This window comes from Aulonocara sp. 'chitande type north' Nkhata Bay, linkage group LG23, assembly GCF_057382095.1.
Source record: "Aulonocara sp. 'chitande type north' Nkhata Bay isolate Kocher_YH1m ecotype deep benthic linkage group LG23, A_spYH_male_GT1.1, whole genome shotgun sequence".
NCBI classification, from domain to species: Eukaryota; Metazoa; Chordata; class Actinopteri; order Cichliformes; family Cichlidae; genus Aulonocara; species Aulonocara sp. 'chitande type north' Nkhata Bay.
The window spans coordinates 43,628,254-43,653,491 of NC_141365.1; the positions used below are offsets into that span (position 1 = coordinate 43,628,254).

A 25,238-nucleotide genomic window follows, 5' to 3' on the forward strand; every position below is an offset into this window, starting at 1 on the left:
AGTATTAACCGGAAATGAAGAATATAGTGACCAGTGTTGTGCAAAACCAAAGTCCAGAAAGTCCAGTGTGTGTGTAAGAACTGTATGTGTGGGTCAGTACTGTGTGGTGGTGTGATTGAGAGACCGTATCGCCTGCGGGAAGAAGCTCCTCCTCAGTCTCTCTGTGTTGGTCTTCAGGGAGCGGAATCGCTTTCCTGACCTCAACAGAGAGAACAGTCTGTTGTTGGGATGGCTGAGGTCCTTCACGATCTTCCTGGCCTTGGTCCAGCACCGCCTGCTGTAGATTGAGTGCAGGTCAGGGAGCTCGGAGCGGATGGTGCGCTCAGCTGACCGCACAACCCTCTGTAGAGCTCGTCTGTCCTGCATGGTGCTGTTCCCGAACCAGGTTAAGATGTTTCCCGCCAGGATGCTCTCTATGGTGCACGAGTAAAAGTTCCTGAGCACCTTGGAGGGCAGTTGGAAGTCTCTCAGGCGTCTGAGGTGGTAGAGACGCTGTCGGGCCTTTTTCACCACGGTGTTGATGTGACAGGACCATGACAGGTCCTGCGTGATGTGAACTCCGAGGTATTTGAAGCTGTCCACTCTCTCCACTGGGCACTCGTTGATGACGGGGGTCTGGTAGTTCCTCTCCTGCTTAGTGCTGAAGTCCACTATCAGCTCCTTTGTCTTACTGACGTTTAGAAGGAGGTTGTTCCTCTGGCACCAGTTCTCCAGATTCCTAATCTCCTTCACGTAGGCCGTCTCGTTGTTATCAGAGATCAGGCCCACCACGACGGTGTCGTCAGCAAACTTGATGATGGTGGTGGAGCTGGTAGTGGCCACACAGTCATATGTGTACAAAGATGTCAAGATACATTAGTTAATATTAAACCCACAAACTAGCAAAATTAGTAAAAAACAGATGTCTTTGGAGGGTTTCTTTGCAAAGGAAAAAAGGCCCAGTGAGGAGACAGAAGAAGAGTCTATGACAACTACTAAGAAAAAGAAAGCTGCATTTAACAGACAACAAGTGGATATATTGCAACAAGTGATTCCCATGCACCAAGCCCGCTCTGCATAATATATGTGGAGACCAGCTCTCCAATGAGGCAATGAAGCCTTCAAAACTGCTTCGTCACTTGGAGACATTAAAAAACAAGCCTTTGGACTAGTTTAAAAGAAAAAAGCAGGAACAACAGGGACAGAAGCCATTACTGAGGGCCTCCACAACAACAAATACAAGTGCACTGAGAGCATCATACTTGGTGGCTAACCGTATTGCTAAGGCTAAAAAGTCATTCACTATTGGTGAAGAATCGATCCTTCCTGCCACTAAAGACATTTGCTGTGAACTTTTCCCCTTAATATTGGTATGATCCCAGCTCAGGCACTGAGCGAGGGGGCGGGGCAGCTGCTGCCTGCGAGTGCGCTGTTGGAGAAGCGCAGCGAGGCAGACAGAGAACTGAAGTTTGACCAGGTTCCAAAGCAAATCATTCGTACTGTACAAATAATGTAAATATGACGGTGCATCACAAAAGATTGATATCAAACTGATCACTTGACCCATATTACGTTACTTGCTCTTCAAGTGAATCAACAAAAGGTGAAATGAAAAGCCGAACAACAACAATGCTGTTTCTTTAGAGAGTCTTAGCTTACATGTGTGTTTATTTCATATTTTCAGTTGTTTCCCTCCACGGCTAAATAAATCGGTTTCAGTTATGCACTGATATACCATACTGGACATAAGGAGCTTCTTTCAAAGAAAAACTCTGGTAGATGTTATTTTATATATTATGCTTTGTATGTTGTTCAGTATATTTCTATGCAAAACAAAAGGAATTTCAATACACAGCAGTATATTCACAGTTGAAACCAGATATTTACATACACTTTATGGAAAACACAAGAACATTTTTTTACTGTACAACATCAATTTAGAGTAAACTTGTTTTGTTTTGCATAAATAAATATTGAAATATATTTTGAATTAGTTAAAGAGAGAGAGCTGTCTCTTTTTTATCACTTTCACCAAATTTAGGAGCACATATACACTAAGTTTATTGTTAATTAATAAGAAAACTCCAGACGATTCCATTCTGAGCTGAAGAAGCTTCTGATAGGTTGGTGGCACACCTGTGGATGCATATAAGGCAAAACACAGAGCCTGTTTCTTTGACATGGGAACATCAAGAGATGTCAACCAAAACACCTGGAAAAGAATTGTGGAGCTCCATAAGTGTGGCTCAGTTTGAATATAATTTGGTGCCATTTACAATTAAGAAATACAGACAGTTTCTCTCTTTACTCTTAAAGTTAACAAATATGTTTTTTATATTTATCAACATAAAAAATAAACATTTAGTCTGATTTGATGTTACAATTAAAAAAGTGTTTTTGTTTTTATCTGAAGAGTTTGTAAATATCTGGTTTCAACTGTATATTTGATGATGTTGGTGTTTGGTTTGATTGTCAGCACAAAGCGGGAGAGAGAGGAACAGAGAGAGAGGGAGAGGACAGAACAGAGATGAACAAGAGCAGGTGAGACACACATGTTAGTCAAATGGTTGTTTACCAAAAGTATCAGCGTATCATAGGTCCTCATGTATCTCGTACCTAGTGTTTCTTTTTAGGTTTGTTATTTTTCAAATTCTATATTTATTAAGTTTTGCAGGCTTGTTTGCACAACAAGGTTAAATAATTATCTAAACTTTTCTGAATCTAAATATTGTACTTTGGTAGAATTAAAAAATAAGTGTAGTGCAGGTCTATGATGATTTTTAGTGCTACTATCATCTAGCTCTGATTCTGGTTCTGTCTTGGTTAAATCCTAAGTAGTCCTGCTTCTGAACTGTTGTAGTCCTGTTTTAATTCCGGATCAGTTCTGGGTCTGGTTGAATTGGGGTTTAGTCCTCGTGTCTTGTTACAGCCCCGACTTTGTTCTGCCTTGCTGCTTAATTAAAAAACTACTTTAAGGTGTCCTGCACATGTGATATATTTTTCCCTATATGAATATGAACTCAAAACAGAGCCAATTAATCTTTCAGTCATTTCTTCCCCCCCACCCCCCAAGTCCCAGATGCATACTACCCTTTAGGGCTAAGCCCCGGGTGTATCAAATGTCTGCCTCTGCTCTGCTCTACAACAGAATCACAAAGGTGTCTCCAATAAGCTGCAGAGATGATTGTTGTTTTAATTTTTTAACGGTACACAAGCAAAAAATTAGAAGAGAGGTCATGAAGTTTCTTACTAAACAGTAGCGCCCTCTGCAGTTTGTGTGTGGAAGTGCAAAAACTTACAGCACCTGGTATTCCCAGGCGGTCTCCCATCCAAGTACTGACCAGGCCCGACCCTGCTTAGCTTCCGAGATCAGACGAGATCGGGCGCGTTCAGGGTGGTATGGCCGCAAGCGAAAGGTCAGCTCAGAAACGGCGTTTTTATACATGCTGTAATGACACATACACGCTTACGTTTTTGTTTTCTATATTTAAGTTAAAATGTCCAAACGACAAAAATGTTGGACTTCCAAATCGACCCAACACACCGTGTGCTCTCTGTCACTTTAACACTGTGCTGTAATCAACGAACATGTCTTCTTATCGTGATGTTACTGCGGGAAAAGCATTTTTGCAGCTCAATTTGAAGCTGCAGTTACAGTTTTTTCTGAATGCTTAAACCCTAACTGTGATTCCTGTAGCACAATCTCTAAAACTATTCAGACTTATAGCAAAACCACTCACTGAGTTTGCAAAACTAAAAGCACAAAAACTGCTTTGCACTCAGTTTGCAATTTTGTAACACACACTTTGCAAAACTGTAGGCACAATTCACTGCACAACACTCAATTACCAAATTTCCAACACACTCCTAGCAAAAGTATACACATGTATGGCTATCATTAACACTAACTTGCCAACTGTCTGGCACACTTTCACATGTGAAAACTTTTTTAGATAATTCGTTCACTTTGCAATCAGCCTAAGCACTATGATACAGGTAAGCTGTGTGTGCGGAGTACAATGGAGGGAGCAGAAAGAGTGAGAAGTAGAGGAGGCCGAGGAAGAGGACGTGGAGGTGAAGAAGTAGGATGAAGAGGACGACAAGGACAAGGAGGAGCAAGAGGAAGATGAGGAGGGGGGAGAGGAAGATGAGGAGGGGGGAGAGGAAGGGTAGGAAGAGTAAGAAATAGAATTACTGATGACATCAGAGCTACAATAGTGGACCATGTAATCAACCGTGGAGTGACCCTGAGGGTAGCTGGCCAACGGGTCCAGCCTAACTCGAGCCGCTACACTGTAGCAAGCACCATAAGGACATCTTGAAATGAGAATCGGTTAGTTGTGTGCTTAGTAGATGATGGCTTGTGTGTACTGTTTGATACGGAAACACCACTTTTACGAAGGTGTGAAGAGTTAGTCTAGCTGTGTTTGCTTTTGCAAGAGAACTACAATGTTTTGATGATTGGGTGACAGGTTTTCTTATTTGTGTGAAGAGTTTTGCAAAATTAGCCAATAGTTACAAAAAATGTGCTTAAGCAATCAGAAAAAACTGTAATAACGAAGGTTTGCATGTTGTCGCTGTAACATATGAAGTTTAGCACAATAATATAGATCAAACTGTGAGACATTTGCCACCAATAAAAGGTCTTTTTCACAGCTTTGCTTTCGCTTACGGCCATACCACCCTGAACACGCCCGATCTCGTCTGATCTCGGAAGCTAAGCAGGGTCGGGCCTGGTCAGTACTTGGATGGGAGACCGCCTGGGAATACCAGGTGCTGTAAGCTTTTGCACTTCCACACAAAAACTGCAGAGGGCGCTTCTGCTCCTGCTTGTGCTAAGAGGCATGAGAAGTTAACATTTATGGGTGATAAAATCCTTTTTCTATATTTTTAACATGAGAATATCAATTTTCCATCTTGTGTTCCAGAGTAATCGGACAAAAGACAAACGTAGAACAAGGAAAAAAGAGGCCAAGTGTCTCACCTATAAAACAAAATAGAATAGAATAGAATAGAATTCAACTTTATTGTCATTGCACATGCACAGGTACAGGGCAACGAAATGCAGTTTGCATCCATCCAGAAGTTCTTTAGTGATATAGATATATTACAATATATATTAGCAATAATATAGATATGTGAGTATATTACAGAAATGGGTCTATTATGGTATGTTATAATGTACACGGTATGAAGTATGTTGTGAATATTCTATAACTATAAGTATGTACAGGCTGTAGTGAGTACAAGCTATGTACAGGCTATGAACAGGATATAAATATGAAAAACTATACAGAATATGAAATAAATAACTTTACAGAATCTGGGATATACAGTTATACAGAAATGGGAACTATGCAAGTTGTAAACAGTTGTAGGATTAAAGATTATCGAATGTACAGAATGATTATTTACACAGAGCTATACAGTAGCTGAAAATTACTGTTTTCTGAATAGTCTCACACAGATAAACATTTGCAGGGAATACCTTTTCCTTCAAAACAAACGTCACAGACTGTGTTTTTCTTTACTGATTGTATTTGAGTAGAAACTCAGATTAAAATGGCATGAGTGCTCATAAAACGATTTAACTGTAAAAGTAGGTGTAGTGGATCACTTTGCATAGATGTAGATAAAAGTGCAGTAAGCAAAGACTACAGTGGTCATTGAGCAGCTGTTCCTATAATGTGAATCTGGGATAAAGGCAGAGATTATTTGTTTGCCTTTGTTTCCTGGTTCTTTCTTTCTTATCCAAATGGAAAAAGAGAGCATAAAAGTACTGTTTACAAGCAGCTTATCTACCTCATTGTGCCCACTATCATAAAATCTTGGTTGACTGAGCACTGAGCCATCTACCACTCGAAATTGAACCTGTGTGGGACAACAACAAAGTCCAGTATACTAAGTTTCAGTAATGTGCAGTTTTTTCTGTGGAAGATGTAAATCTAAATAGATGTCCTATTGTATGCATAATATACCACTGAAATGTATAAAACAATTTCTAAAGACAAATTTCAATTTATTTTAGATTTTCTCAAATCCAAACAGCGCTAAAAGCATACACACAGTCAAATATTTTTCATACGAGGTGCTGAAGGTTCTGCAATGTTCTGTCAGTGCGCCCCAGGGCAGCTGTGGCTACAATGTAGCTGCCATTACCAGTGTGTGAATGTGTGTGTGAATGTGTGAATGACTGAATGTAGTGTAAAGCTCTTTGGGGTCCTTGGGGACTAAGTAAAGCGCTGTACAAATACAGGCCATTTACTGTGCGTGTGTTTATGCTCAAGTGTATGAATAAATTAGTCAGTTTGAAACAGTTGCAATTTAAACAGTAGAAGAGTGGCACTATATTTATATATTTATAAAGAATTTCAAAGAACAATTAATTGATGGTCAAAGCAGGTTTATTTAATTAATATCCAGATTTCCAATTAGTTCCGAATTGATTCAGCAGCAAATCACATCACCAGTCACTTCAAGGCTGTATGTATTATTGTAAGGTAGACCCTACAATAATACATACAGAGAACCCAACAATCATATGACCCCCTATGAGCAAGCACTTTGGCGACAGTGGGAAGGAAAAACTCCCTTTTTACAGGAAGAAACCTCCGGCAGAACCAGGCTCAGGTCGGGGCGGCCATCTGCTGCGACCGGTTGGGGTGAGAGACTGAAGACGTTTGTTGTAGGTCTGATTGAAGGACTGATGTGATGGTAAGTTGTCTGCTGCTCCGCTTTGAATATTGAGAGATTAGTTGATGGATTTCAAGCCAAATTGTGCCCAAGTTTAAGACCACATTCATTGGTTGTTTTTGTTGATGTTATTGTTTTGGGCTTTTTTTCCACAAGAATTTCTAGCTCCCCTAGAATTCTGGCCACCCAAACGATGATTGCTGCTGAGAGAGCACAAGGTTTTGTCCCCCTGTACTATTCATGTCAGTGCAGGGGGTTCTCCTTGAGAGGCCAGGGTGGAAAAAGGGATGCTTCAGAACCTCCAAGGGTGTTATGCGCTGATTTGCATCCAAGGCCAACATTTCTTTGATTAGCCTTACAAATAATGATTGGCCATTTTCCGGTCCTCGCCTAACCTTTAGCAGTTGTTCGAGGTCATCGAGACGCTTAAGTTTTATATATCGAGTTTCTTTAGATCGATAATGTGTCTCGTATTGAAATTGTTCTTGGGTCTTAAATGTCCAGCGCTGTTTGTTGTAGTTATCCTCGATGAAGTAGCAGTCAGTGTACAAGCCAGACTCTAGGAGATGATCTGGTAGCTGACCCTGGGTTTCAATTATGAATTTTAAAACATCATAATCGTCTTCCCCAGGATAGAGAGGCACCCCTGTAGCAAGCTCCACAGCTACCAGCCCCAGAGACCACATGTCGATTGCTTCGTGGTATGGAATGCCAAGCATAACCTCAGGTGCACAATAACCAGTTGTCCCCACACAGTCACCAGGAATCACTGCAGAAGCAGGACATGCGAGGCCAAAGTCTATGAGTTTGACTTTGACGGGAGACTCACTGTGGTTCAGCACCATGATGTTTCCAGGTTTGAGGTCAGCATGCACTATTCCCACAGAACCCAGGTGGAACAGAGCATTTGCAAGCTGATGCAAAATTGGCCTGAGTTCTCTCATTGGGAGACCTCGGTTATTCCGGTCCCCAATGTAGTCCCACAGGCTTTGGTCGAGCAGTTCGAAATTCAAGCAAATGCGCTGTCCATCGAGGAAATAGTCGTTCCATTCCACAATGTTGCACCTGTCTGGATCCAAGCGTCGTAGCTGCTCCAGGATGAAAATTTCCAGTTTTGCCTGGAGCAGAATTTCAGGGTCGCTCTTGTTGACTTTAATAGCAACAGTTTTGTTATTTTTTGTATCGCGACATCTGGTTACAACACCAAAGCCTCCTTCTCCAAGGAAGGCCTCTACCACGTGGTGATCTCCTAAAATGGTCCCTTCCGTTATTTGAAGATCATCTTCAGAGGCAGATGGGTTGGCTGAGGTGTTGATGTCTCCTTTTTGAGGAAATTCAACTGAGTTTTGGAAACTGCAGCTGAATTTTTGCGATCCATGACTTTTCCAGCTTGAAGGCTGCTGAGAGAGCACAAGGAGTTCTCCCCCTGTACTATTCATGTCAGTGCAGGGGGTTGTCCTTGAGAGGCCAGGGTGGAAAAAGGGATGCTTCAGAACCTCCGAGGGTGTTATGCGCTGATTTGCATCCAAGGCCAACATTTCTTTGATTAGCCTTACAAATAATGATTGGCCATTTTCCGGTCCTCGCCTAACTTTCAGCAGTTGTTCGAGGTCATCGAGACACTTAAGTTTTATCGATCGAGTTTCCTTGGATCGATAATCTGTCTCATATTGAAATTGTTCTGGGGTCTTAAATGTCCAGCGCTGTTCCTTGTGGTTATCCTCGATGAAATAGCTGTCAGTGTACAAGCCAGACTCTAGGAGATGATCTGGTAGCTGACCCTGGGTTTCAATTATGAATTTCAAAACGTCATAATCGTCTTCCCCAGGATAGAGAGGCACCCCTGTAGCAAGCTCCACAGCTACCAGCCCTAGAGACCACATGTCAATTGCTTCATCATATGGAGTGCCAAGCATAATCTCAGGTGCACAATAACCAATTGTCCCCACACAGTCACCAGGAATCACTGCAGAGGTGTTACATGCGATGCCAAAGTCTATAAGTTTGACTCTGACTTGAGACTCACTGCGGTTCACAACCATGATGTTGACAGGTTTGAGGTCAGCATGCACTATTCCCACAGAACCCAGGTGGAATAGAGCATTTGCAAGCTGATGCAAAATTGGCCTGATTTCTCTCATTGGGAGACCTTGGTTATTCCGGTCCCCTATGTAGTCTGACAGGCTTTGGTCGAGGAGTTCAAAATTCAGGCAAATGCGCTCTCCATCGAGGAAATAGCCGTTCCATTCCACAATGTTGCACCTGTCTGGATCCAAGCGTCGTAGCTGCTCCAGGATGAAAATTTCCAGTTTTGCCTGGAGCAGAATTTCAGGGTCGCTCTTGTTGACTTTAACAGCAACAGTTTTGTTGTTTTTTGTATCGCGACATCTGGTTACAACACCAAAGCTTCCTTCTCCAAGGAAAGCCTCCACCATGTGGTGATCTCCCAAAATGGTCCCTTTAGATATTCCAAGCTCATCTGAGCCGAAGGATGGGTTGGCTGACATGGTGTAATGTGTCTGTTTGCGCTGTGAATTGGTGAGAAACAAAACTGAACTTGTTTTGGTTTCTCTCGTAAATTGCTCTCAAAACTTCTCAAAAGGGTTTTAGTTGCTGCAGGTCAACGTCCGTTAAGCATAAAGTAACAGGTGAGCGCTTCTATTTATAGGTTTTGGATCAAAGCAAAGTTATGACGTCAGAAAGGATCAAAGCAAAGTTATCATGTCACAAGCGATCGAAGCGATTCTAATATGTGCGCATGCGCACATATGAGAAGCGATCGAAGCGATTCTAATATGTGCGCATGCGCACATATGAGAAGCGATCGAAGCGATTCTAATATGTGCGCATGCGCACATATGAGAAGCGATCGAAGGGATTCTAATATGTGCGCATGCGCACACACGTGCTTGTTTGTGTAATATTGTTCACAGTAAACTTGACCCTAATCAATTTAATATCAGTCAATCAAAGAAAATGTTAGTTTTGGAAAATTTTAAAATGACATAACTGACAGTTAAAACATTTTTTGTTCATGTATTTGTATTTGTATTGTCTTCGGGGTTTTTTTTGCATACCACGTCAAGCTTTTCTGTATATAGTCATGTCGTAGATTTCGGAGCAAACAAGAAATTGAATTGGATTTTAATATTGCAGTGCTTGGATTTCGGATTTGGTGCTTAAAACTTCTTGAAACTGTAACCGTATTTCATTCACTACAAAGAACTATCTGATTGAATAGTTTTCTTATCAGATAGAGAAATAAAACGAGTCGCAAAGTCTAACATTTGTCTGCCTGGGCTGTACCTCTGCACGTTAGTCTGTTTCAGTGTGTGACCCCCCACCCCCTCCCTGATCAGTCGGGGGTGAGTGCGCTAATGTGCCTGGAGGCCGTTTTAATGAGTGTTTGCTGGAAAACGAAAAATACAAGAAGGATTTGTACGTTTTCACAACGGGGGAGTTGCGTAAGTACTAGTAAATAATTTTCTCGAGTGTGTACGTTACACATGTTATTTGTTTAAAATTGGTATTATTATTTTGCTAGCTAGCAAACTCGCGGGACAAAGGATTGAAGTGCACTCAGTGCGATACAATACGGTGGCGCTATTCTAACAGTTAGTTATTGCAGGGTAACTTGTAGAATATGCTGTGAATTGAACCAAGATTACACAGCAGTAGCAGTAATACGAGTTACTTCCCTCAAGTGAAAGCGTTAAACGTTAGCCCGATGCTTAACTAGCCAACGTCAGGCTTTCTGATTGAAGGCTAAAAGCGACGTTGTCACCAAGTAAACAGAATATTGATGATATTTTTGTGTATTGCTGCAGCCTTTTCAAGTATTAACCTGGTGTCTTTGGGAACAGCTTAGGGGGAAATGACGGTAATATGACTGAACCATATGGGAAGAAAGAATAGGCACTTTTTTGTGCTAGCGAAGTTTCCTCGCTTTCATTCAAAATCTGTTTATCATTAAACAATTGAAACATAATGGCTTCGAGCTGACATTGAGGCCTGTGGGGCACTATCAGCCACTGAGACAGTAGACAAGTGACTATTTCACACTTTAAGGCTGCCTGTTTATTTAAGGGAGATGAACAGTACATTCTAACTGTACATAATAATATCAATGATGATAGATTAAATAAATGGGTTTTTGAAAGACGCTTGTGCATTTTTAAAGTCTAAAGTGTTGAATTGATCTGAGTATGTCATGTGTTCAAAGCCTCTCCCAGTCAGTGCTGTTCTCTATGCCTGTCTTACTCTACATGATGTTATTAGCACAAACACTTTAAAGGTGATAATTAGGTCTACAACAATAACACAGACTGCAATGTAGTTAAGCGTCTTACAGTTAGTTTTGAATGAATGAACTTAAAAAACAACACAAGCAAAGATCTGTCTCCTCCTGTTTTTTGTGTCACATAAGAAAGAAGCATCAATATCTGATGAGAAGACTTATTAATTTGGCCTTTCACGTGGTCTTACTCAGGTGATGCGAAGTGAAATATGCATCCTTTTTATGGTAATGTGCTGGAAAATGTTGAAAATGGACATTAAACGTGCTTACAAAGTGCTTGAATTTGACCCTGAAAGGTGTATGAAGCCAGAAAAAGTCACACTTGGAGTAAAAACCTCTCATAGCAAGTTAATCATATTCAATTGATTTGATGCTTTCAGCACAAAATTTAGCCACACAGTCAGGACAGCGTCTGATTTACCTTCATCGGTAAACGTGTTTATGCAGTACATAGTAACAGTGTGGCTGAGTCCTCTGGTTCAAATCAGTTCCAGTACATTTGGAGATGTAAGTCTTAACCTTTCACATGCATCGGGAAGGAAAAAACATTTGATCTTCACAGTACTGCCGAAGTGCAGCGATACATTGTGAAGTGCACATTTGCATTTGTCATACAGTACCGAGCAAAAGTCTTGAACCACCCCCTTATTTTTTCGTGTTTTGCCAGGTCAGTCTGTGTTAACGGTGTTATTAACTGCATTCTTCAACTAAAGAAGTGAGAACAAATGATGTGGGCTTTTGTTTTTTTGCAATAGGCTGCAAGTAAATGTGTACAGATACAATTTAAAATTGGTTCTTTGTTAAGTTTTGTGGTCCTTTCCGTGACTTAGGTGTCTGTTTATGTTTGAATGTTTCAGAGATTAGTGTGAAGGGTCTTAACAGACAAAAAGTGGTCAAATACAAGCCCTGGATTAAAAATCAGAAACACTTTAAAAAGCCTGGAGAGCTATTCCTTAATACCACTTTAAAGATTACAGGGAAGTCCGGATCCCTGGAAGCAAATGAGGGATGGCTCAAGACTTTTGCACAGTGCTGTACATGTCATGTTCCCTGTTTTATAGCTCAGCTCAAACTGACACGTTCTCACTAACTGCTTCTCATTTTCTCCACAGTAAACTTTGACCACTTCCAGATACTGCGGGCCATCGGGAAAGGAAGCTTTGGAAAGGTAATGCAGCCTCCATTTTTCACGCCACTTGTATATTGTTTGCCCTTAATTACCCACCACGGTCGTCATCTCTAAAGAATCAGTGCAAGCGAAGCGAAATGTGCTGGGATTACACTTTAGTTCTCGTGTGCTGCTGTTATTTAATAACAGTTATAAATGCAGCTTATGTAATTATTTCTATAAAGTCAGTTAGAGGAGAGCCGATTTCTATTTCATCTCACTCAATCTAGGTGGGAATTTTGACCCCACGTCTCAATTTAATTACACAGCAGCAAAATTCTGCGGCTCTATTTGTCATCGCGCTCAACGGTTGGGCTGAAGGCAGGAGGAGAACTTAGTGTGTGTGTGATACACAATTGGGGCTGCAGAGATTGGAATAGTTTACCTTCATTTGAAATATCACTGCCCTGTGCACATTGTCGGCTTTAAAATTCAAACTTAAAGAGTTTGTAAGTAAACTGGCTGAGATGAGACAGACGATGCACCGGGTCCTCGTCTGAGTGCTGGCTTTCAGTTGTGCTGTTTCTCTTGCCCAGCCATGCACACACAGACACTGTGCTACACTTACACAGTGAGACAGATGCTCACAGAGACGTCCAGATACATTTTGTCCTTGCTGGAGGTCATCTTGTGTTTTTTGGCCCACTGTGGCCTCACACCGAGCTCCTGCTGTTTTTTGAACACTTTAACAGCACCAGTCTTTAGCTTCCTGTTGAACACACTTAAGTGGGGGAGGTGTTATTATTAGTGGTAAATGATTTGTGTATTTGTTGGATGCACCTCAGAGCAACAGGAAACATGACACGACACGCTCCAGTAACCTGCAGTCTTTACAGTGAGGACACACAAACATTAACCCTCTGCTCCTTACAGAAACTCTCTAAATCCTGTAAGTTTCTTGACTGCCACTTGGAAAGTTGAAACTTCAGCTCCCTCCACAGATTTTCTACAGTACTGATGTCTGGAGACTGACTAGACCACTCCGTGATCTTATAGCACTTCTCCATTAGTACATACTCAGATCAGCTTGCTGTGACTCATTTTCCATTACAATCAAGTACCACCTAATGTGCGTGGGGTCATTACAGCAAAGCGGCCCGATGTCCATGTTGTCATTTATGAGCAACACGAATGCCACAACAAAGGAAGACGTCGCAGCGATGATGTATCTGTGGCTTTTTGTCACACTTGGAAACCACGGTGTTGTGCAGCTATTTGCCTTGTTGCAGGGTTTTAAAAAAACTGCAGTTTTGATTTTAGTGAAAGACAAAAGCCAATCCGTGGCCTGCAGTCTGACGATGTCACATTTCCTGACTGCTTGGAACCCCGACTAAGTCGTCCTGTAGCCCACATCATAATGTTTCCATCTCTCTGCTTGACTGCAGGGATGCTATTTTTTGCATCACACTCCTATTTCAAAAGGTCAGTTAAAGCCACATAATTTCGTTTCATCTCCCCACAGCACTTTCTCCAAAGTCTTCCCTGAATCATTTAGATGTTCACTGGCACTTGAGATGGGCCTATACATGTTTCTCCTTGAACAGGTAGCTACCCTATGTTAGCCTAGCTTTCTATCACTGATGCTCTGTGTGTATGCTGCTGCCTCTCGTCTCGTGTTACTTAAAAAATTAACCCCACAGCTTCAATAACCGTATCTAAAAATCTCTCAGTGAAAGTTACGGTTGAAGGTTTGGAAACATTTTGGGGTAGCCAGTGTTAAATAGAGACAGTGCCACATTCTTTATCTAGTCATTGTAATGAAAGAAGCACATTAAAAACTATATGAGAGTTTGCTTTTAACAAGCATGTAATGAGTCTACTTAGTTTAGGTAGTCTTAGGGAGTCAAACTGAAAGTAGCATTTTGTGGATGTTTTCCCTGCTGCCCGATCCCATCAGTCTCTTAAAGCATCATTTTTTATGCGCCCTGGTGTGACAGAGGTTTCATGGCGCTACAGGTTACCTGAGCACATCAGGTATATTACGGTTGAAAACAAGTGCCCGGCCTTCCAGTGGGTGTTCGACCCCTCGTGCACAGCTCAGGAGTCTAAACGACCCAGCAGTTATGGACATGTGTGTTTTTGGTGTGCTGTCCCTCCTTCTCCCTGCTTGTGTGTGTGTGTGTGTGTGTGTGTGTGTGTGTGTGTGTGTGTGTGTGTGTGTGTGTGTGTGTGTGTGTGTGGATGCCGGAGTTTCTGAGAGCACCTGTTTACAGGCACCTTCAGGCCTGGTGGGTGTGGCCCTGCCAGGTGGTTGGCCACACCTGAAGACCATCACACAGCTGATCAAGCCTTGTCGGAGGAGCTACTTAAGAATGCGGTGGCGCTCTCTCTGACGCTGGATCATTGCGTGACTTCACGTTAGTCTCTCGGCCAGTCAGTACGGATAGTCTGCCGCATTGTATGTGTCTTACGGCTGCCTGTTTGTTATCTCCCCAGGAGAAGCGTGGAGACGAGAGGGCAGCGAGCACGGGGTGCTCAGACACTGAGGAGCGGAGACAAGGAACACTAGCACTGGGAAGAGGACATTTCACGGGAGTCGGGAACGCACTGCGGATTTATTGTTATTTTCCATTCACTGTAAATAAACGCACTGCTTGCATTCAGAGCTCCGTGCCTGGCTCCTCCTTCCTCACATCCCCACGGTTGACGCTGGACAACCGTGACAAATAGCTGTTCTTAGATTCATTATTAGTTCAACATTGACAAATAGTAGTTGACTAATATCAGGAGCCAAAAAGAAAACAAAAAACAAACTAAATAAATATTTCAGACGCTGAAAATAAATTATTACGGTCGTTTAAATTTGCTGTCAGCAAGTTAGGTCTAATACATGTAGTCAATCTAATGAATCAATATTACATGTAAAAAGTACAGAACTGAAAATGAAACTAAAATATAACGGTAAATGAACTGGTTCTTGTATAAAACTTTTCTACTCTCTACAACTTGCCTCATTCATGCACTCACTTTTTTCTATGCTTTTTCTCTGTAAGTGCTTTCTATCTAACATTAACACGCATTCATCCTCCCGATGGATGCATCGGAGAGCAACTTGGGGTTAGCATCTTGCCCAAGGATATTTGGCATGCAGGCTGGAGCAGAGGGGCATTGAACCAGCAACTTTCTGATTAGTAGGTTTCCTGCTCTACCTGAGCTACAGACACCCCAATTTGTGGTGTTCTGGAAACAACACGTTCTCATCCCAACAGGTAACGATGCTATGTGACAAATCATCGGTATGTGTAAATGTGTTTTTTATTCTGATCATGAATCGCTTTGTAAAACAAGACCTGATAGGGTCAAGGTTAAAGTTATGGTTAGAGTTAATGTTAGGGATAGGGCTGGAATGGACGGCTGGAGCCTCTCCTCCAAGTGTGTGTTACTGCCGCCATCAGCATTCTGTTGTATGCTTTTCTCTGTAAGCGCTTCGAGCCTGTACTTTTTTGCTTTAGCTGAGTAATGAAGTTGAATCAGTACTTTAACTTTCACTGGAACAATAGTATTTTTACTTCTACTTAAGAATGTCTGATCTTTTGCCAACTCTGGCTGTCTCTCAGTCTTGGAATACCCACTTGTTGTCCAGCGGTGTCCTGGGAATATGGGAACTAGACAGACTGGGGAAACAATGGGAGGAGACACAAAGATGGAATCACTTTTACCATCTTTGATGTATTTGCTGGTCGTCTTATTTCTTCTATTTTGCAAGCACAGTGTTGCAATCATTGTCTTTGTGGTACAATGACACAGGTAGAATGCAGGTGTTTTCATGTAACACGATGCCAGAAAGATGAGTAATGTGTTTTGAAGAGAAGATAAAACATCATGTTTGAACAAAGATAAGCAGCAGACACGTCTGTGTGTGAGTTATTCAGGTTCAGTAAGAAGGTAATATGTCTGCAGAATTTGTAATTCTTATGAAGATATTGCTTGTACAATAAATAAAATCCCTTTAACTTCTTCTTCTGGAGAGTGTCTTTATATATTTAGTCATTTATTTAGCCTTTATTTAGTAGTAACGCTAGTCGGGGATATATATCAGAGTTTACTTTCAGATATGAGCATTGTGTTTCCTGTGGATGAATGAATGAATTATTTATTTATGTATTTTTTGAAAGACTGGCTCATGTAAAATCTCTGAAAGTATGACACAGCTCTCCTGTTACACTTTATGGACTCCTGAGCTTCACCATGAGGGCCTGTCTTTATTCACTGAAATCCACTTTTATAATGAATTCACAGTAATCACTGACACCTTCAGAGCATTACATTCATTAAAGATGTCTTCTACACCTACTCTTCCAGACGACCGACACATACTTCAACCACTGCAGGTTAACCAGCCACTCATCAGTAAAGCAAAAACTAAATGTAAATGTCCTCATGTGGAAAAGACTGAAACACAACTCCCACATATCACTAATGTAACAGATCCATTTAGGGAGAGTGAGAACACTAGGCTGGATGTGTTTTAATGCAGGAACATTCATCATGTCTTGAGTTCAACAAATCATTTACATTGAATATGTGAGCTGGATGGTTACACGATACAATGTGATTGTCAACAATAACTGCAATGAACGCTGGTTTGAGGGCGGAGTCAAGGAGGCCATTTACGTGAAAAGGGAAAGACCCTCTCTGAATCAAGGAGGGGGCCTAAGGGTACATCTGTCACCATCTTACAATGCTGTGATTGCAGCCGTTCTCCAACTCTCTGTGAATGGTACTCAAGACCATTGATCAGTGGTTGTTGATCAATGGTCATGAGAATTTGCATAATCATGATTAAGGAACTGACCTCCCAGCCCATTGTTCCTTCAGTCGGCTGGTTTCTCTGACTGAAAACGCTACGTCCAGAAGAACAGAATCAACTTTTGGAGATTTACTTCCCTGGATGATTGAGCACGCATCAAGACCTTTAATCAGGCCAACAAATATCTTGTACTCAATTTTAGCAGCAGCCATTGTGACACTGATGATAAAACTTGTGTAAAAGTGCGAAGCTGTAAAAAAGTAATTATAAAAAAGCATTTTTGTAGCTGAATGTTACTGGATAGCTGTTTCATCTGTAACACATCAAAATAACCTGCTAAGGTTTAATAGGCTATAAGGAACACACTCACTTCCTGAGCCCTGGGCAATAAGAGACGTTTTGTGTTTTATAATTTATTGATATGTTTGATCCTTTCTGACCTGCGTTAATGAAGCAGTCATTAGAGCACCATGTCCGCTATAATAGTTCTGTAGTTTGATGCTTGAGTCGTTGCAGACTTGTTGAAACTCCCTCACCCGTCAAAGCAGCGTCTTTGTTATTGGAGTCCAGCAGATGGCAGTGTTTCACTGTCTGACGGCTGTCTGAAGCTTCAGCTGGTTTATCCGTTTGCTATGTTTGCCATGTTACAGTGGGGAGGAAAAACTCCTTTTTGACAGGAATATCTAGACATGAGTGATTACTGCAGTGGGGCACTATCTGTGCTATCTATAAGAAATGTTAGCAACAATAAAACTCTGAGGATCAGGGCTCCATTTCACTCCAGTGTTCAGTGGCATTTTAAAAGAGTGAATACCGACGCTGAATGTCTTTGTAAAGCAAAAGCACTTTGTTAGCCTTTACAGAGCAAAGCTATGGATCAATGTGCAGTGAAGAAAAATCCAGGTGGCCAGTCTGTCCTTTCCTAACCAATCACAGAGCTCCTTACATTGTTGCGCTGGAGAATAACTAAATATAATATAAAGATGATATTGAAAATAATCTTTTGTAGAGTCACTACTTAGTGGGCAGAGGACAGTTATCACTTTGCTGGATGCTTTAAAGTCGCATGTTCTGTATTTGCAGATTAACAGGATATTAACAGATTAACAGCTTTCATTAGACTTCATATGATAATCAACAGTGAAGTGTTTCTCTTTCAGTGTTTATTCTTGCTCATTGAATGATCTCTGTTCAGATAATATGCTGCACTCATCTCATGTTTCTTTAAATACGGCATCACTTGTCCAGCTGTCAAACTCTGAAAGAGTTACAGTTTCACCACTGAGCACTTTGAATGGTTATTCTTTTATTTAAAAGCACTTATTCTAGCTGCATCATCAATACGACAAAAACTGTGACTTCAACAAAAATGTATCTAAACATATTTAGGGGGAAATGTTCCTACACCCCTCATGTAAACGTTACACCTCCAAAAGGGAGAAATAATCAGAATAAGGCGTAATCATTGTCTTGATAATAATGACCATGAAAATGAAACTAGGCCTACCTTTAGTTCAGCACACTCAGTGTTGCATAAAGACATGCGAACATGCCATCATCCATTCTGGAGCCTACTTTTAAAAAGAGCGAGCTGTTTATTCTGGCTGAGTAGCAAACAGAACCAACCATGACAACCTAAACTGGGAAAACACTTGGAAACCTTGAACACTGGGAATATGGAGACACAGGGGGTAGGTGAACAGACACTCTGACAAAGGACAGAGGAAAACAGAGACAGTATATACACTGAGGGGTGATCCGGGAGTGGACAAACATGGGAACACAGACTAGGATTATCAAAATAAGACAAGAAGTAGCACGAACACAGAGACTGAGATAAGGACACATGAGCTTGACACTAGGATGGAAATAAACAAACATGGGAACACACGACGGACTGAGGAGACAAGGACAACACACAAAGAGAGGGACACTGGAAACAGGTAAAGGAGACAAAAACCCAGAGACAGCACTAAGACACAAAGAGAGGGAGACACAAGACGGGCTGGGGACACTAAGGGGACGCCGAGGACAGAACACAGAGACGAACTCTATGACAGACGTTACGTGACAACAAGACTGACATCCACAGGAGACACAGAAAAAACAATAATCAGAAAATTCACGAATGCAGGAAAAGTAAACTAGGAAACTTCAGTCAGTATAAGAACACAACAATAATGATGAAGCAACATTCAAAAGTCCACCAACACAAAACACTGGGACAAAGACCCAGAACCATGACACACAGACACTGACAGTGTTCTTGTTAATGCTCTGCCTCCTCTGGATCTTATTTAGTTAGCTAAAGTGGACTGCAGTCTTTCATTTATTGATATCATTAATAGTTTACCCGTATTAGACTCTTTCAGTCCACCTGAATCAAACATAACAACATGTTACAAGCTGTTTTGCTGCTTCCAGTGTCTCAGATCTCATGCAAGCAAGTGGCTGGCTCAGTGAATGTTAATTTAGCACATGTTATATCTCTGTTCAGATATTATGTTGTACTCATTTTTTCCTTTATTCAAATAACAGCAGTTATTGTTCATTTAATCAAACGCTGCTCAATCATCCATGTAACGAAAACTTTGATTCTCTTCATCTGGATGTAACGTTTTCAGAATCAACATTTTGGGAGCTGCAAAGCAGTTTCAGCTCAGAGCACCGTTCATATTCACTTTTGCACCACTTATTGAAGCTGCATCATCATTTCCATCGAAGCTGTGTGTTGACACAGCTTCTTCTGTCATTGCATCCTCTTGTTTTTTTCTTGCTCTTGGCCTTTGTCTTTGAGCCAGAGAGATGGAGGTCCATGGCGTCATGTAAAACTACTTTGAAATTCTGACCATTTGATAATAAATTGTGAAAATGTATAATTTGAACATATTTGTTTTCACTCAGCACTACAGGCTGTATGTTCTTGCTTTTGAGCCCCGCACTCCCTCCTTTTTCCAATTTGTTTACTTCTCATTAGCACTCGGCGATCTGCACAGCTCAGGAGTCGCTGGCTGTCCCCTCTGTGACCTTCCCCAAACTGCAGCTTAAATTCATGCTCATGCCATCTGCCATTATCTACTAAAAATGCTATCAAACCTAAAAAAAGGATGCGGTCTCAGCTGGTGAAATTGCATTATACACCGCTTTGAGGCAACTGTAGATAATTCATTTATCATTATTCAACATTGACAAATAGTAGTTGACTAATATCAGGAGCCAAAAGGAAACAAAAAAAACAACAACCCCAAACTAAACTAATATTTCAGATGCCGGAAAAAAATGATTACAGTTGTTCAAATTTGCTGTCACCGAGTTAGATGTGATACATGTACATCAATCTTACATGTAAAAAGTAGAAAACTGAAAATAAATCTGAAATATAAAAATGAACTGGTTCTTATATAAAACCTTTCTACTCTCTACAACTTGCCTCATTCACCCAATCACTTCTTTTTTCTCTCTGTAAGTGCTTTCTATCTAACATTAATACGCATTCATCCTCCCGATGGATGCATCGGAGAGCAACTTGGGGTTTGCATCTTGCCCAAGGATATTTGGCATGCAGGCTGGAGCAGAGGGGGATTGAACCAGTAACTTTCTGATTAGTAGGTTTCCTACCTGAGCTACAGACACCCCAATTTGTGGTGCTTTGGAAACAACACGTTCTCATCCCAACAGGTAACGATGCTGTGACAAGTCATCAGTATGCGTTTGGAGGCATGAGAGCCGTTTGGAATGAATCTATACATGTAAATGTGTTTTTTGTTCTAATCATGAATCGCTTTGAAAAACACTACCTGATAGGGTTAAGGTTAAAGTTATGGATAGAGTTAATGTTAGGAGCCTCTGCTCCAAGTGTGTGTTACTGCTGCGAGCAGCGTTCGGTTGTTTTCAAATGGGAATCTGGAGCATCTCATAAGGATGCGGAAAGATACCTTTCACGTTACTATGAGATGCCTCAGGCCATGACAAACTTTTGGTATGTTATAAGAACTGAGGGCAGCTGTATTTGGGCCTTTATTGGCTACAGAGATTCATTAGAGGTAAGGGTAAGGAAATGTGGCTTCCAGTAATTGTCCTGAACATACACCTGAGAAAACTTCAAAATCAGAAAAAAAAGCATCAAAGTAATCTTAAAATGTGTAATGTGCTTGTTACTCTGCTACAACTGGGATCATGTACCGCATAAAAAGACTAGATAGTCTATGTGATGTGGATGCTAGAGCGAAAGCCATGGTTGATATTTGACCTTGTAGTATTTTATAGTTTCCTTCCTGGAGCCAAATAGAGAAACAAATGAAGGCCCCAATTGCAAGAAGATGCTAGCATAAAACAAGCAATATAAAGACAACATATTCTGATCAAATAGCGCTGCAGTCATTGTCTTCATACTGGTAGTGATGATGCATTTCTGATAAATGCCTGTAAAAGAAAGACTAACCATATATGGTGCTCAGTGGTGAAACTGCTTTGTAAGTTCCTTACAAACCATTTTATACTGATTAAAAAACCAGAAATGAGAACGCTATATCTGAGCAGAGATAAGCAACAGACAGCTGTGAAAGTAAGATATTCAAATTCACTGAGCCAAAGACGCAGCTACAGAACTCATGACTCAAGAGTTTGCAAAATATATCCTTTCAAGAAACAAAGTTAAAAATGAGCTTATTGTTCATTATGATAGCGAGCGATATTCCACAGGGCATTGACAGATCCAAACCACTTCACACTTCACACACTTTAGAATTAATCCTGAACAGCTCACCACAACATTGTTTTCTCCACGGGATCTGCACACAGGAAAATAAATAATGATGGGACATACTGAACATTTGTGGAGAAATCCAGTACATTTTTTATGAAGCACGTATCAAGGCTTGCTTATTTAAGAGTGAGTAATGTCTCTGATAAGAAAATTATTAGAGTCTTGCTGTTTCAGAAAGTGGTTTGAGTGCTGGTGTGATTAATGACCATATACAGTGGTCCCTGGTTTATCGCAGGAGTCACTGATAGATGAAATCCATGAAGTAGCCAACTTTATTTTTTACAATTATTATAGATGTTTTAAGGCTGTAAAACCCCTCACTACACACTTTATACACTTTTCCCAGGCAGGCATGAACATTTTCACACTTTTCTCTCTTGTTTGAACACTCTCAAAGTCTTGTAGAAAAATAAGTCCAGTGTTATAGAAGGAAACCAAAGGCACCCGCCGGTGACGATGTTTTGTCGACATTGTTGTGTTTGTTGGGGAGAAAACTTACAAACATACAGTACAGCACGTCAGAGTCACACTGCTAGCGATCGAAGCTTTATGTAAATTTGACCAGCTGAACGCATTCTGTACTGTACAGGAGACACAACACGAGATTGATTGACAATGGTCTAATTGTCTACAGCCAGTCAGGACGCAGAATACAATGCACTTAAAAAAATAAATAAAAAATGCAACAAAAAAGAAAAAATCAGCGAAACAGTGAGGGACCACTGTATGTGCTATTGGATCCCTGCAAAATTCTTCTGCTCATGTTGGAGATTCACCTTTTTCACCTCTTTTTTTGTGTTGTGCCAAACAACTGGGGTACAACAACACCTAATCTATATAATCTAAGCAGAGGTGCATCTATCCAAATCTTTACAGGCTTTCTGTGGGATACCCTTAAACCCCTGCCTTCTTAGTACCACGTGAAAGGGTTTTCTCCAGAGATGGAGAGGTTATTACTAGAGATGGACCGATCTGATATTGCGTATCGGTATCGGTCCAATACTGACGTAAATTACTGGATCGGATATCGGAGAGAAATAAAAAATGTAATCCGATCCATTAAATATCAAAAAAGCACCTCACAGAACTTGCGACATGGCGTAACTCAGACCATAACCGTAGCACGTGGCAGCAGTACGTGTCACGTGATAGAGCGGCTGTGTGCATTTGTAGCCTCACTACCAAACCAGCATTTCATCTCCGAGGAAGTCATCCCAGAGAGAAGTAAAGCAAGTGTGTAAGTTCATCTAGGGTTGCCAACTCCCTGAAAAATAAATAAGGGACACCTCGTGGCCAGGGCCGGGCAACCCAGTTGTCTTCACCCTTCCCAGTGTGGTAGCTCTTTTTTTTGTGTGTGAAATTATTTTTTAACCATTTGACTTGAATTTGATTTAAGCAGATGCATATTCTTTGTGATATGACCATATGGGAAACAAATGATCATTTAGCCATTTATTTTTAACTCAAAATGACAACATTAACACAGTAAAACAGGTCTCTTTCTTAAACAGAAGCCTGTCATGCTTAGCTTTTGAGAATATAAGTAAGTCTTTCTTTAAAAGAACTCTGTCCTGCTTAACTTAAAATTATATAAATTAATAGAAAATAATAGAACGAAAAATATTCTTGTAACAGTGCACATATAGTGCATTTAGTACAATTGGCTTCAGTTGAGGTATTATTTCAGCTTTTCTAATGCTAATCAGCTGCTCCTGTTTGTAAACCCGCTTGTTCCCATGATTACGCATCTTAACTCATCATCATTATTCATCTATGTATTACTTTTATGTATTAGTCATCTATTTGTTGTAATCATCTATCCTTGCAGTTGTTTATTACACAAAATAAATTATATTATCACACTTCTGGCCACATAGCGCTGATATTCACTGCACATGCCCATATTAACCTTAACCAGAGGGTTTAAAAACAAACACACCAGTGTTTACATACCATATCTGCTTCTGCCGTGGCCTGGTGGACAAAAAATTGGTTAAGGGTTCCCCGAGCTTTCACGCCCCTCATGTTCTTCATGTGCCCACCACTAGGAGCATGCCTATGGAAAAAGTGTGCCGGCACACAGTGCAGTGCGCTTTATAGGTGTTATCGTGCACTTTCCCAGCCAGGTGTTTCCCTTTTCCCATTCCTCCCTGTACTTTTGCAGCCTTTTTTTTTTCTTTCTCTGAGGGGAACAAACATTGCTGCTCTAATGCTGGGCTTACACTGTGCCATTTTTGGCCCATTTTGAGCCGAATTTTGAGTCGTGCGACCGAATTGGTGATCGGCCCGATTTTGGCCTTCATCGTGCATCGTTTAGTATACGTGGGGTAACGAGAAGCGATTAACACCTCGAGCAGCTCCCGGTCATCAATCGCTCGTGAGGGTGTCGCCGCAGCCGCTCACACTGCTCATGCGCAAACACGTAAACGTCGGTGAAAAAGACGGAGCAGCACGGCTGTGCAGCGTGTGATCTGGACACAAGCGATGGAGGCGCAACTTGTAGAACTTTGGAAAGCTCATCCGAGCCTTTTCGATGTGGCATCACAAAATTATCACAACCACAACAACTGTGAAAATAGTTGGATTTACACTGCTGCTCAATCACAGCTGCCTGATCAATGATTTTCATTAGCAATTTAGCAAAGTTGATGGTGGTGGTGTGTCTGTGTGAGTGAAAGACAGAGAGGGAGAGTGAGCGACAGAATTTCTGTTATAACCTTCCTTTTATGGAGGCACAGTGTGAGCACTCAGGTCGCATCAGAGCATCGGGTCGTATAGTGTGAGACCTGCATCGTGACCTACCAACTTCTAACCCCTGCGAGTCAATCGTGCAGTTTGAGCAGGAGCTGAATAACGTGACTGAAAAAATTGCACAGTGTTTGCCCAGCTTTAGGTGTACTGTCGTCCGAGACTTGCACCGCAGTGTCGGCGTTTGTTTCCCTGTTGGCCATGCTTCTTGTTGTGGTCATCCGTTGTCTTCCGGTATTTTCTCCGCAAGCGACCTTTCCTCGACCAATGAGATGAGCGGTAATCTGAATTCTCATACTCGACACGGGACACGGGACGATTCGGTTTTTTAAGGGACGGTTGGCAACCCTAAGTTCATCTCTTAATGTTTGTAAAGCATTCCCACGTTAAGCTTTACAACCGATATATGGAGCGACTGCCTCTCTCTCTCCCTTCCTCTCCTGCTGCTCAATCATGAAACTGATCAATGATCAGCTGATCGGCTTTTCTCTCGTTTATTTATCGCCCACTTTGCGCCAGAAAGAGGAAACCAGCGGATGTCGCGTTAAACAGCAGCAGCATGTTTAAGCTTGATCAGCTGTTGTTAGATTTATTTAATATTAATTTCTAGTATCAGCTGATGTTTGCTGGAGCCACAGCTGTAAAAGCTGCTGGTCATGATATGGTTTGTTTATCTGGTGAGAGGGAAACATGAAGATGAAACCAGGAGATGTCCTTACTGCAGTGGTTCCCAAACTTTTTTTGCTGGGCCCCCCTTTGTTTTACAAGAAAAATGTTCGCGCTCCCCCTCCCCCCTCGTGTGCGCACGCAAGAACACATCTTCCAACCACACACACCC

The 25,238-nt window shown here is 41.4% G+C and overlaps 1 protein-coding gene, 1 long non-coding RNA gene and 2 other non-coding genes across 4 annotated transcripts; 2 read left to right on the plus strand and 2 right to left on the minus strand.

The window, feature by feature from the left end:
• Positions 1 to 3,271: 3,271 nt before the first annotated feature.
• On the minus strand, positions 3,272 to 3,390 carry LOC147302575 (5S ribosomal RNA). The gene has a single exon (XR_015127406.1). It is a non-coding gene; the product is annotated as a 5S ribosomal RNA (ribosomal RNA).
• Positions 3,391 to 4,645: 1,255 nt separating this feature from the next.
• LOC147302576 (5S ribosomal RNA) lies at positions 4,646 to 4,764 on the plus strand. Its single transcript, XR_015127455.1, has one exon. It is a non-coding gene; the product is annotated as a 5S ribosomal RNA (ribosomal RNA).
• Positions 4,765 to 6,365: 1,601 nt separating this feature from the next.
• Positions 6,366 to 9,296, minus strand: LOC147302577 (uncharacterized). Its single transcript, XM_086284698.1, has one exon. It carries the CDS (start codon positions 9,177 to 9,179, stop codon positions 6,843 to 6,845), a length of 2,337 nt encoding a protein of 778 aa, XP_086140824.1. The 5' UTR covers positions 9,180 to 9,296; the 3' UTR covers positions 6,366 to 6,842.
• Positions 9,297 to 9,787: 491 nt separating this feature from the next.
• Positions 9,788 to 14,742, plus strand: LOC147302578 (uncharacterized). Its single transcript, XR_015127259.1, has 2 exons — positions 9,788 to 10,136; positions 12,082 to 14,742. It is a non-coding gene; the product is annotated as an uncharacterized LOC147302578 (long non-coding RNA).
• Positions 14,743 to 25,238: the final 10,496 nt, after the last annotated feature.

Bases quoted from the DNA above. Each gene is read 5' to 3' on its own strand.
- LOC147302577 (XM_086284698.1), bottom strand. From the start codon at position 9,179: ATGTCAGCCAACCCATCCTTCGGCTCAGATGAGCTTGGAATATCTAAA.